This window comes from Arachis ipaensis, chromosome B10 (genome assembly GCF_059453495.1).
Source record: "Arachis ipaensis isolate K30076 ecotype BB chromosome B10, ASM5945349v1, whole genome shotgun sequence".
In the NCBI taxonomy this organism is placed as follows: domain Eukaryota; kingdom Viridiplantae; phylum Streptophyta; class Magnoliopsida; order Fabales; family Fabaceae; genus Arachis; species Arachis ipaensis.
Genome location: NC_142435.1, coordinates 21494759 through 21508100, shown reverse-complemented (window position 1 = coordinate 21508100; position 13342 = coordinate 21494759). Strand labels below are relative to the sequence as shown.

At 34.3% G+C, this 13342-nt stretch overlaps 2 protein-coding genes across 2 annotated transcripts; one reads left to right on the top strand and one right to left on the bottom strand.

Annotated features, from left to right (window-relative positions):
* LOC107620312 (uncharacterized) lies at window positions 1-4894 on the top strand. Its single transcript, XM_088506806.1, has 5 exons — window positions 1-339; window positions 1648-2338; window positions 2417-2641; window positions 3171-3551; window positions 4215-4894. Exons 2-5 carry the CDS (start codon window positions 1799-1801, stop codon window positions 4680-4682), a joined length of 1614 nt encoding a protein of 537 aa, XP_088362932.1. The 5' UTR covers window positions 1-339; window positions 1648-1798; the 3' UTR covers window positions 4683-4894.
* A 2448-nt stretch (window positions 4895-7342) lies between these two features.
* Window positions 7343-10125, bottom strand: LOC107623043 (caffeoyl-CoA O-methyltransferase). Its single transcript, XM_088506801.1, has 5 exons — window positions 9889-10125; window positions 9685-9764; window positions 9420-9564; window positions 8271-8402; window positions 7343-8010 (listed from the first exon to the last, which is right to left on the bottom strand). The coding sequence occupies exons 1-5, from the start codon at window positions 9982-9984 to the stop codon at window positions 7717-7719; spliced, it is 747 nt and encodes a 248-aa protein (XP_088362927.1). The 5' UTR covers window positions 9985-10125; the 3' UTR covers window positions 7343-7716.
* Between the last annotated feature and the right edge of the window lie 3217 nt (window positions 10126-13342).

Genomic DNA, 13342 nt, shown 5'->3' with positions numbered 1-13342 from the left:
AGCACTTCTTCCTCACTCACTCACCCACCCACCCCTCCCCCCCCCCCCCCCAAACACACCCCCCATTCGTGAATCACTATCCCTCTGAAACCTCAAGCAAAGTTCAAAATCACCAAACCTAAACCCTAGGTTCTCCCTGCAACGGTTCTGCCGCAGTGTCGCCGCCGTCCGTTCTGTCGGCTTCTCCGCGGCTTCCTCCTTCCCGCTGTCCCGAGCCCAGGCCCTCTCTTGTAGCTCGGCGTCCTCCTTCTCCCTGTCCCGTCATCCCTGGCTTCTCTGTTCGAGGCTTGGAGCACCTCAACGCCGTGTCGCCGGTCGCCGTCCGTGTCTCCGTCGAAGGTTAGTGGCACTGCTTTCACTTCTTCTAGTTCTAGCCATTCAAATCCATTTTATATATGGGATCTTTGTTTCTAAATATCTGTAATTGGAACACCACATAAAACAAAATCCAAACACCTGATTAAAACAATAAACGATTTAGAAAACTGAAATTTAGAAACTTAGAAAAAAATACTCACAGTTTGCTGCATGAAGTAACCCTTAGTTAGTAGCTGGGTCAGGGGTCGCAGTAAGACCAGGGTTGTTAGCTGGTAACTCCTTCGGCTCCGAAGCCATTGAGAACAGACGAAACCCACTGAATTTCTGCAACAAAAGAAAAGGGAAAATTGGGGTTAGGGCTTAGAGCTTAGGGCATTGAAGGATTGGATGAAAAAGATGAAACTTTTGGAACCTTTGGTTTGTGGATATGTGAGAGTTGGAAAGGGATTGAATTGGGAGGGAGAAAAAATTGGGGTTTGGCGATGAATCGGTACATAAAATTGGTACCAAATTTGTCAGTAACAACTCTTTTGGGGAGTTCTACTATTTGAAGTTGAAATTAAGTTTTTTGTGGCCATCCACTTCTCATGCTGTTAAATTATATAATTGCTCATCATATTCCAGTAAGATTTTGTGGCCACTGGATGTACTAAAACATTTACAGTGATACTACTACCATGCCTTCTCTGTTCGACTTCACTAGCTAGTAGCTACCTTTTCATGTTATTATTACTCAACATTTGTAAATAATTGTAATGCAAACAGGGCTTCATTGAACTGTAAATTATATTTAATTGATTGTTTTGAGGGCTAAAGGGTTAAAGTTCTTACTACTTTGTTGATGTATGTAGTTAGTTATAATAATTTTGATAGCTTTATATTATGTAACTCTGTCAACTAACTTTTAGTTTATGTGAAAACCGCTCTCGCGTTTGGTTTATTCATCATTTCTTGGAATATACGTTCAGAATTTCTTGGTTTTACTTGCTTTGAATCTGATGTGGAATTACTGTATTGAGAGGATTAAAGTTTTGTTTTCTAATACCAACCAAAAGAGTAGTAGCGTCATGGTTTTTCGATCTTAAGGATTTTATGAAAATATTGTGTTTGACCGTAGTAGGAATAATAATTATTCAAAACCATTCAAAGTTTTGAGTTTGTATTTTGACAAGATCATATGGATTTGGTTGATGATATTTTATGTAGTGTTTTAAATTTGGAAGATATTTTATGATTTATATTAGATTATAATTATATTTTAGGATGTTTATTTATAATTTATTTATTATTTTATTCTAAAATAGTTTTTCGGTTGAACCAATGAACCAGTGAACCAGTGATTAGAACAGTTTGATGACCGGTCCAATTCTCATATCCTACTTACTAGAGTAGTAGAAAAAAGAAGAAAGAGGAGCGGTAGGGGTAAGGGGCGGTTGGATACAAAGCTAATTTGAAAATCATTTGAGCAGAGCAGTAGAAGATGTCAATGTCAATGTCAATGTCGTCTCCGGAGGTGTTACTGAAGAATCGTTTCATGAGCTTCTTGATCTGGCAATCCATACCCTCAACCCTCATCTTCCTCCTATTCAAACCCATCCTCTCTTCTTCTTTCTGGCCACTCTTCACTTCCTCCCTCTCCTTCCTCACCTTCCACTTCTCCCTCCTCCTTTTCTCTTCCACTCTCTCCCTCATCGCCTCCCCCCACCCCCGCCGCCCCGCCTCTCCTCTTCAACTCGCCGCCCGTCTCCTCCGCTTCCTCTTCATCCCCTCCGACTCCGCCACACCCGACTCCGCCCACTTTCGCGCCCGTGCCAAGGTTTCCTTATCATTCGTGCTCTTCGCGGCCGCCTCTGCAGCTTCTGGTCTGGTGGCGGCAGTGTCCCTATGCGGGCTTCGAGCCATTGGTGAGGGCTTTTGGGTGATTGGAAGGGTAGGGTTGAGGGGTTTCTTCGTTGGTTTACTTTTTGGTTTGCATTACGTTTTGAAGCATCGATGGGTTTTGGAGTTTCCCATCATTCAGGTCACTTTCTCTATCTCTATCTCCCTCACTTAAAGCTTCTTAATGCGTTTCTGTCTATAACTGCTTTTGATTGTGCAGCGGCCACCTTACTTCAGCTTCAAAATGGGAGTTCCTTCGGCTGGTAGGCGCGCTCTCAAGCTTTCCATTGTGGCTTCCGTCTTCTCAGCTATTTTATTAGAGCTTCTCCCACATCCATTTAAGTACAGCATTTCACTACAGAGATACTTCACTGAGCAGATCGTCTTTTCTATTGCCACTTTTGCTATCTTCTTCTGTTGGGAATTGACTCATCACTTGCACCGGGTTGGTTTCTGCAACATGCTTCTTATGTATATGTTAACTGTTTCAAGTTACTTATAAATATTAGTAATTCATTTGGTTTTAGTCATTTAGATGTGTAACTTCGTTTCGTTAATGAACCCAATATTATTGTATTTGCACATTTGTCTCAACTCAGATATGATATTTAGGATCTCTCTTCTATATTAGAATTGGGTTCTGATCTACGCAGCATATTTTAGCATTATATCTGAGATGTTTTATTGACTCAAACAGTTGCACACATTCATGTAAGTCGTGTCTTCTCACTGTGTAATGCAGGAATTGCAGAAAATTATAAGATGCACAGTGACTCATGACTAAATATATGTGATATATTAATAAAGAAATAACTCTGAAAGCAGCCATGCATTACTCTGTCCTCTAAAAAACTTGTAATTAGCTCTGTATATATGTATCCTTGAACTAGTGACTAGTTATAGAAATCTGGGTCTTTTTTATTGAGGAAGACGTTATTGCTTACTGATTGAAGTTTCTGTTGATTGGTATGTAGGTTTTACATACAAAGAGATCCATATTTGCACCTCCAAAAGGTTCAGCAGCAGCAGAAACAAATCCAACTGAACATCTCCTTTTAGCTTTGGAGGAGAGTGATCCAACATCTCTTCTACGCTATCTTGCGTATTTTGATCTCTGTATGGTATGCGAGAAAAATGTTGACACTTGGAGGCGTGCAGCATTTTTTGAAGAAACTGGTGAGACTTACAAAAGAGTAATCGCTGTGTGCTTGAAGCCACTGGAGCAACTTGCCACAATATTAAGTGAAGGCATGGGAAATTCTGTTGACAAACCTGCACAGCTATCGAATCAGTTATCATCTCCAACTGATCCACGACTTGATTCAAAGTGCTTAGAACAATTGCAGCTTCTCCAGGTATGGGCATATCTAACTATATTTATATTGTTTACTTGTAGCTAACTAACTTTGTCTTTTTGGTACAACTAGAAAGATTTGCTAGTTCATTTAACTTTGTTCTTTGTTTAACTAGAAAGTTTTGGCAGTTCTTGTGATTTCACTGAATTTTTAAACTTAAGTAACAAAAACCTTAAAAGTCAGGAATCTTGGATTCTATATGCCTGGCGCATTCACAATGTTACAGTGTTTGTTGGCCCTCTTTACTTTATCTTCAGTTTTTATCTAGTATGGTTGAAAGTTGAAACTTATTTAAAAGTTGTGGAGCCAACATACACAGTTTTGGAAAGAGGTGTAAAGAGACATCTGCCACTTTAGAATTGCATAGAAATAGGATTTCGAGGATTTGTGACTTGACTCCACAAAAGTCTGATCATTACTAGCGACCTACCTGCCATTCTGCCAAAATTGATAAGGATATTGCAAGTGGTTAAAGGTGGATAGCATGAGTGCACAACCATTTCATGTTTTTGGTTTTGGGTGTGTAAATGTGCACAAATGACCATTGTCATCAGTTGCCATTCCTAGTAATCACTAATCATGGCCACTGGTAACAAAGTTCACTTAACTCAGCATTGTGAATTTGCACGTGACATATTAAGACCTTGTGTTACTTATATGCAGCTTTACACGTGGTGTTCAAGGTCTGTTGCCTCACTGACTGCCTGTTCACGCAAAGAAGATAAGTTTGGGGTTGCTCAGCTCTCTGGGAGTAATGCTGCCGTAATTTCAACGTTGATATCCTGTCTTCTAGCTGTTGAAAATTTCATGGGAAAGAAAACAAACCTGCAGTCCCCGCACCAGCTATTGGGACCTGCCGGTATCAGATGGGCAACAATGAACGGTGGAAGGGTGGATGTTTCATCTGGTAAAAGAAGAAGTGGCCCAGTAAACTCAAAAGCTTATGTTATTGCTGATGTTCTAAGGACTTCAATATACGAAATAGTATCAGCATTCCATGATGAGATGTTAGCTGGTGCTAAAGCAAGCCTCCTTGAGAAGGACTGGATCACCAATGGGAAACCAGCTTTTGGTACCCGTGAGATGCTTATACAAAAGCTACGTCTTTTCCTTGATTATAGAGCTACATAGCTTGATTGTAGTGTTGGGATTTGGATGCCACTTTGCTGGGTTGATCAAATATACTCATAGGTTGTTGTTAAGTGGAGATGAAATAGGACGAAGAGAATTCAATTTTGCTGTCAGAAATTTCAGAGAGGATATTAATGTGTAACGAATTTTTTTGAATATGCTTGATTTGGCAGGTAAAATCACATAAAAGCATGTGTTTATGCGTTTTTTTTTTTCGAAGTTCTTTTAGGCTTTGCTAACAGGGGGCCCTTGCTAGTTGCTACCCTGTGGCCCTGTCTTGGACTTTGGTACATTGCCTCCAAAAATGGATAAGTTCCTAAAATAGAAAAAAAAATGATGCTGTCGACAAATAGATCTTGGCTCAAGAAAAGATATTTTTTTGACTGGATCTTGGCTCAATATTTTGACCACTTGTGTCAGGTAATATTGTATCGTATCATTTTAAATCGTACTTATGGAGAGATTTTAGTTTAACTAGTAGGGTTCAATACGCAACTTAAGAGTTTCCTTCATGTTTTTGCGGATTATCTCAATGGTAGCTTATCATATCATTTTTGAACCCTAATTTAGCAGTCATCCATCTTCAAACAAAGCACCTCTCTCAACAGATTATTATTGCTGACACACCGCTTTGTCGTTACTAAATGGTAGAAGTATCACTAATTGATTCTTGTCTAGTAATATACTCCTCCAACATAAATTCATTTGATAAAATAGAAGGTATTTTTTAGGACCTAAGAATATTTCTCTTTGGTCTAGAAGTTAATCATTTTCATTCGTTATAATAACTTGACTGCAAGTTGTTAGATCCTATTAACAAATCTGAACATCACATGTCCCCATCACGGAAATGGCCTAAGATCTCTTGACCTTGATCCCACCAACGGCTAGGATTGGCTCTCCCGCATTCAAAAATCACATCATACCCAAATCCAAATGCCACACATAAATTCCCCACTTGTTAGATATAAAACCCAACCAAAAAGCCATTTACAAACTTGTTTCTGTCGGCAACTTCACTCATTGCTTCAATTCAGATATGTTGTTGTTTTGCCGGGAAAGTTAAGAATTTAAAAAATGGTGAGAAAGAAAGTGAATATGCATGGTGATGGTGTTAGGAGTAGTAATGAAGAGACAGAGTGGTAGGTGAGGCCCGGGGGAATGTTGGTGTAGAAAAGGAGCGATGATGCTCCACACCGAAGTTGAGGGTCGTTCAAATTATCTGGTAGCCATCCATGACTTCCGTCCTTTCTTGTTAGTCGAGCAACAATTGTGACAACAAAAGAACTCAGGTAATTTCCCAGTGAATTTGTCAGAAGCGCCAACGCGCTGCAGAAACTTCGCATGCTATCCGGCGCTTCCTCATAGAAGAACTCATGCCGTCCTATAAAGTTGAACACCTCTGCAGTTTGCGGCTCCCTTCGATAGCAGATTTCTTGTCTGCTGTCTTATACAGGAGACTGCTATCCTCAGGGACAGCCAACTCCTGCTTTCGGGCAGATGCTACCAAAGCGATGTTCTTCCATGGTGAAAAACCTAGATTTGAAGTAAAAGCAGTGTAAAAGAATGAAAAAGTTTAGATCACAATGCACCTAAAACTGATATTCTGATCCTTGTTTTTTAAGTTTCTTTGAGGGCATAATATTTGTTTCTCTTCCACATCTTTCACCTTTTCCTAACCATGTACAATGACATAGGAGAATTCGCACTCAATGCAAAGAGTCAAAGAGAACCTAGAAATCACCTAATATCATCCTATACACATTACAAATTTACTTGTGCAAAATACTGTGCAGTGCACATGCCTTGACTGCACTCACAATTCTTATGCAAGGATATATCTTTGATAGATAAAATCTATTTATGAAACTTGAATTATTCAACACACTGAAAATTACTATCTTCTATTCACCAATTTTGCCCCAGATCTCTGTTCAACAATCATCATGCTTTCTACTAGCAACGAAGATGATAACATGTATTTTTGTATAATTTATAGCATATTGAAATCAGAATATAGCGAGAATAACATGCCAACAATTCTAATCTTCCATGAAAGCCAGCGAAGTACTACTAGTACTAGAGAAGAAGAAACTTATCATAAGGATGAACTCGTTTAATAATGTCTGTGAAGAGAAGAAAGTTTTAAAATGGATATATGACTAGAAGAAGAAAGCTGTTTCATCCTATTACCCAGAAATAAATAGCGGAAAAAACACCAATTGTCCAATATCTTAAAACATACATGATATGGTGATTATCAATTGCCACCAAATTAAATAGCACATGACAGCCACACTAACCTGAACTAAAAGGATTTTGTATGATCTTGAGCAGTGCAGTATAGAAATCAATGAATTGAAAGGTAGAACCAGAAAGTGTGGCTTGCAAAGAACTAACAGTCAATACTAATTGACCATTAAATAATTGAGCTTTTCCAATGACAATATCAGAACACAATCTTAAAGGTCCTCTTGCTGCAGTTCTACCTCCTGGTAAAGCACCCCAATGGCAATGTACTCAGAACCCACACTTTTCTTACTCCAGCATCGTATAGTTTTATTAGTTGAACAATGAATTTTTGACTAAAGAAACATAGTCAAAAGGATGGAAAGGTGCTAAAAACCAAACTCTTCTCAACAATCTGCACAAGCTTATATGTGATAATTCGGCAAGTTAATTTGATCTCAGAATAAGGCATCTTTTTTTTGAAAGTGCATTACAAGATCTCAATTTATATCATAATTGGAAGATTAATTACCTCCAAATTAAGATATACCATGAGATTGAAGCAAATGAAATGAAAGAAAAGGCACAAGTATATAAAACTCTTTACTCATCCACCGTTTTCAGATCAACAATAGTAAGAAGAAAATTACAATTACAAATACAAAATATCTTTAGAAAAAAAAGAAGGGAATGGGATCGCTTGGTTGATTGTTTATAAAACGGTTTGGGATTTCTTAGCTCCCAAGACAAGGAATTCATGTGTTGAAGAAATGAACGGTGGTTAATGGTGGTTGGAGTAGGTGAATCAGCTGATCCGACGGCAGAGAGTGATTCCATCACCAACCGGGAGCATGCAGATCTCAATTCTGGGGTCCACAGCCAAGGCCTTGTTAAGCTCCAACACAAAATCTCTGTAGTACCTAACGTACTTCCTCATGGGTGTATCGGCAGGTGCGACCACAGACCCATTCCATAGGGTGTTGTCGTAGCCGATCACACCACCTACCTTCACCAAATCGATGAGCCTCTTATGGTAGTTCAGGTAGTTGTCCTTGTCTGCGTCCACGAAAATGAAGTCGTAGCTTCCATGGTTCTTCTCCTACATTTTCACGTTACATACACATTCACTCCTTTAATTAGAAATGTGCTAGAAATAAAAATATGTCTTTCATCGTAATTGTTAATAGTATTTATTTTAAGTGGTTTTATGAGTGTGTTATAATTTCCACACTGAAAGGGGCTAAATTTGGGTCATATAATAGAGTTGAGTCAAGAAAACATTTTCCTAAGCAATTAATCCACCAAAGGAAAAACTTGCATCTTTTTTTTTTTCCCCCTTTTGGGACTAGAGAAACTTACATCTTTAACCAATTCGTCGAGAACAGGGAGAGCTGGTCCTTCTTTGAAGGTAATTTTGTGGTCAACACCGGCTTTTTTAATTACTGGCAGACCCAATTCGTAGTTCTCCTTGTTAATATCCATGGCCAAGATCTGTTACAATTAATATAATTAAAAATTGTATTTCATAAAAATTACCTTAAAAGTATTTGTTAAAATTTTTAATATATTTAATTCATTGTAAAATAAAAATTTAACTTTGATCTACTGGCAAACATTTATATCCAATGATATATTGACATGTTAATAAATATTTTTTTATTTCTAAATAACCAAAAATAAATATGATAAGTTTGGGAAAAATTTATATTATCCCGTATATTAAAATTAAATTCATTAAAATAGACAAAAAACTGAGCATAGTTTTTATAGTACCAACCAAAAATTGAGCATATTTGATGACTTTGATCCAATCTCAAAAACATACAAAAAATTTTACTATTATTAAATACTAAATATAATTAACTAACAAGTGGCTTAGACACTTGTTAAAGATACTGCTAATAATAATAATTTTTTATGTTTATAATAAAAATATAATTAAAGAAACTTATTTTTTTAATAAATTGTTTTTTTTCAATAAATTGTTTCCTTTCTAGTTTCTACTTCTTTAAAGGTTTGTTAACCAAACCCGTACCAAATACCCAATTTGACTATAGGCGTATAAAGTATGACCGCCCATTACTACGAGTTATGACAAATTTTGAACAGGTGAAAGCAATTTGGATTCTGTCAAAAAGTTTCCTTAAAACATTGATTATGAAAGAGAATGGAATTTAAAGCTTTATTAATTTTTCTCATGTAATTAATGCATTCAAGAATTAATTTAAGGTAATTGCTATGGTATCTAAAAGTGTTTGCCTAACTTACTAAAAAGAGTTAAAAATTAATATTTAATTTTAAAAGTATAAAAATAAATACTTATTAAATATTCAAAAGTTACTACAACAAACAAGTTAGGTCAAAGTTAAGCACCAAGTTATAGTCACCATAGAATTCACTTTAATTAAATTGATTGTATGTATCTTTAATTAACAAATATCAAATCCAAATCCAAAAAATTCTTATCCTGCATAGAAAAAAAAAAAAAAAAATTCTTGGTCTTGGTACCTTTCCATCTTTAGGAAGAGCAAGGGCAGTGGCAAGAAGCGAGTAACCGGTGTAGACACCGATTTCCATGGTATTCTTGGCATTGATGAGCTTAAGGAGCATGTTCAAAAATTGTCCTTCATCTGCAGAGGTTGTCATGATGTTCCTGTTTTTGTTTGAATTTTGATCAATCAACTAATCAGTAATCATTTCATTTGCCTGCCCAGAATTCTAACAAAAGATACTAATTATGGAGAACAAAATAAAAATGGATCATAATACATACCATGGGTGCTTTGCTGTCAATTCTCTCAATTCTTTCATGGCTTCATGTTCTCTTGGGTACACGCTGGTTTCCAGAATGTACTGTACATTCATCATAATAACACACAATTTATTTTGAAATCAAAGAACCCAAAAGAATATAATATGTATTTAATTTATACAAGTGTAAAAGAATTGCGTGCCGAAAGGCGAGTATTTTGGTTACCTGGTATAGAGCATCACTCTGGAGAAGGCTCTTGTGACCAACTTCTTGGTGCCTTCCAGCTTCAGAAGTTTGGTTCTGCTCTCCGTTGCTGGCCATTGTTTCTATGTAATTCTTTTGTTTTTTTTGTTTTTTTTCTTTCTTTCTTCTTGATCTTCTTCTGTGCTCCCTCTATGATTGTGTTGTGAGTCCTGTGGAAAAGGATGAACGAGGGATGGTATATACAAAGAAGAGGAAAGGCAAATGAAATTTGAGAAAATGCGGTTGGTGAGAGGAAAATGATGTTTGATTGAACCGGATGGCGAACCCGGTTTGGGGTTGGTGAAGTTTGTGGGGTTGGTGAAGTTTGTGAATTATAATTTATAATTCCTTTTCCTAAATAGATATATGTGCAATATAATGAGCACGTTTCAGGCTTCCACTTTCATGATGTAGAGCCCCGCTTAGTTAGTCCTATATTTTCTTTTTGTTGGTAAGTGATTTACTGCATCTTTACTTATTTATTTATTATTGAGAAAAAGTTAGAGGCCAGCCATTTTTATTTATATTTGTCAATAATTTTAGTTAATACTACTACTTAATACACACATTTTAATAGTTTATTTGGATTTTTTTTAATATCAACTTATAAAAATATACAATTAATTTAGATTGATTTAGTAATAAGTTTATTTGTCTTCTAAAGTAAATATATGTAGTAATTTAGTGATCAACAATAAATTTTTAAATAAAATTTAGATTCACAAAAATTAATCTTTAATCTTTTAAATTGAGAAATGCTATAAAAAAACTTATAACAGTATACTAATAGTTAAGTGCTGAGAAAAAAAATAAATTATGTTGATTTTGTAGCATTCTTGTTTATTATTTTAGTTTAGATATTAAAATTGAAAATGGACCGTGACATCATTTTCATGGGAATTATGACATTTCAATCAAGCTAAGTGGCATGCTTCAGTATTTAAAGTCATAAAAACAATGAAGAAACTCTGCCGCATAGAAAGGTAGTGGTGCTAATTACCACACCCTAATATTTCTAAACAGGTTTAAGCCTTATTTCAACGAGATTGATTGTTGATTTCAAATTTTACAATATTTTTTAAAAAAATTAATTTTTATTAGAATTGTTACTAGTTAAAAAATATAAATAAATTTAAAGATATTAACATAAAAAATAAATGTGTTAAATTATAAAGACAAAAATAATGATAAATTTTACTTATATCAAATAATTACAAAAAAAAAAAAAATATCGTATCCACAATTATAGTCACTCAATAAATATAAAACAAGACAAATAAAAAATCATAATTCTCTCCATTTGCATAATTATGACTAAAACAATCGCCTATTCTCTTTTCTTAATATGAATTTGGGTAAGTGCTTAACGTTTCCATATTTACACCTTTAATATCTCGCTCCTAATAATACATTGGTCTTTTCAGCTCACTCGAGTTGTATAATATTTTGTGCCGCGTCATTCCTGAAGATGGTACGAAAAGAGGGGTGTGAGAAACAAAGTTTCTCAATAGTTTATCTATATGGTGTTATCGTATTCATCCCCAACCACTCCGAGCTTTAAAATAAAAACAATGATGATACAATGTTGTTTAATTATTATTTTCAAAAGTTTTTGTTAATCGAAGTGGTGTGACTTTTAGATGCTTCTTATTTACTTATGTTATGACACATGTGAGTCATGACTAAATGCTTATAACGTTAAATCATACATAATGTAAATACATGGACCTTGATTTGGTTTCTCTTGACATTCTCCTAACTTTTCTTTATATGAAAAGAAAATATTTTTTTACTGAGCAAAAAACTCTTATACAAGGCATGAAATAGACTTTAACTTTTCTTAATCATTTTTTTAACATTACTTTGATTTTAAAAGGTATTGAACTTAAACCGGTATAAAAAGGTAGGAGTCTCCTTCCTTTATCAAAGATTTTTATCCCAAAAGTTTGGCGATTACCTTCTCCTACCGAAAGATCATCTCGATCAATCACCTTTTCTTATCGAAGGATCATTCCCTCAGTTCTTTAATGTACATAAGATGGTTATTATAATGCTTAATGTGTATGAAATAAAGAGACATTATATCATGACATGCAATACTAACATCTATATTAAAAAATATTTAAGATATGACATATAAAAAAAGTAGTATAAAACTCCTACCTCGAGTGAAGTTTGTAGAAATCCTATATATATTTCAGCGCAAATAGATACGATTCGTTAGCGAAGGGAGACTTGTTTCATGATTAGACTTTGTGTATGTTTTGATGTAGGTATAAATCTTTGATTGGATAAAAAGAAAATTTCTATATTCTGTAGTTTGCATAATTTAGAGAGGATATTTTTTCGAACAATATATGAGTGAAATTTGTGAATAGTTTGATGAAGACTTTAGAGTGAGAGTAAGGAAGTGAGAAGAAATAATGACTTTTCTCATAATGAAGTAGAGAAAGTATATGAATGACAATGTATAGAGATAATAGAAGATAGGTTACCTAGAATGTTTTTTATAAAAATAAGGAGGGGGGAGGGGAATAGAATGAGAAAGAAAGGACTCAAATAGCTCTTAGGTATGTACAAATTGTGTTAGGAGAATCTAACTCGCATTTAGGTGAAATCTCCAATCTGAATCGTCACTTTGTATGCCCTATAAAGTTTTCTATATTTGAAATTTGGAAATAGTTATTAGATACAAATTTATAGAGAATTGAGTTAGTTTTAAACGAACCTAAAACAAAGTCAATCGAATAACCACAACTTAAGATATTCAAAAAATATTGTTAGTATATCATGGTGGTTGGTTAGAACACAATTTTCTACTATAAATTGTAACAAATTTATCTACCTAATTTAATTTGAATTTGATTTGTACTAGACTTAAAACATAAAGCTAATTTTCTTATCTTTTCATATAATTAAAGATCATTTAAATCTAATAAATATAGAATTAATTATGATTATATCTTAAAAGGTTATTTATTGTCGGTTAAAAAATTATTAAAATTAGTGTTTTTATATTTTTAAATTTTAAATTAAATATGTTAATTTTTTAAATGTATTATTTTTTAATATTTTATTATAAAATTAAAATTTAAATTATTATAAATTTAATTAATTAAATAATACACATAATTAAAAAACTTAGATATTATATTAATAGCTCATTCAGATTCACATTCTTGAAAGAATGAAAGTTGATGTTTCCGATCAAATTTAACAGTTTATTAATTTTCATGAAATTACAATGATGCGATTATACTAAAAGAATTAACATATAGTATAATAATATATAATTCATCTCAAACTTTTCAAACAAATGTCGAACAATATTGCCACATTAGTTTATTGGAAAAAAAGATAGGTTCAGCTATACTCAATTCTTTTAGAAAAGCTACATTATGATTTATGACTAATTTATTTGGATAAATTATCAAAA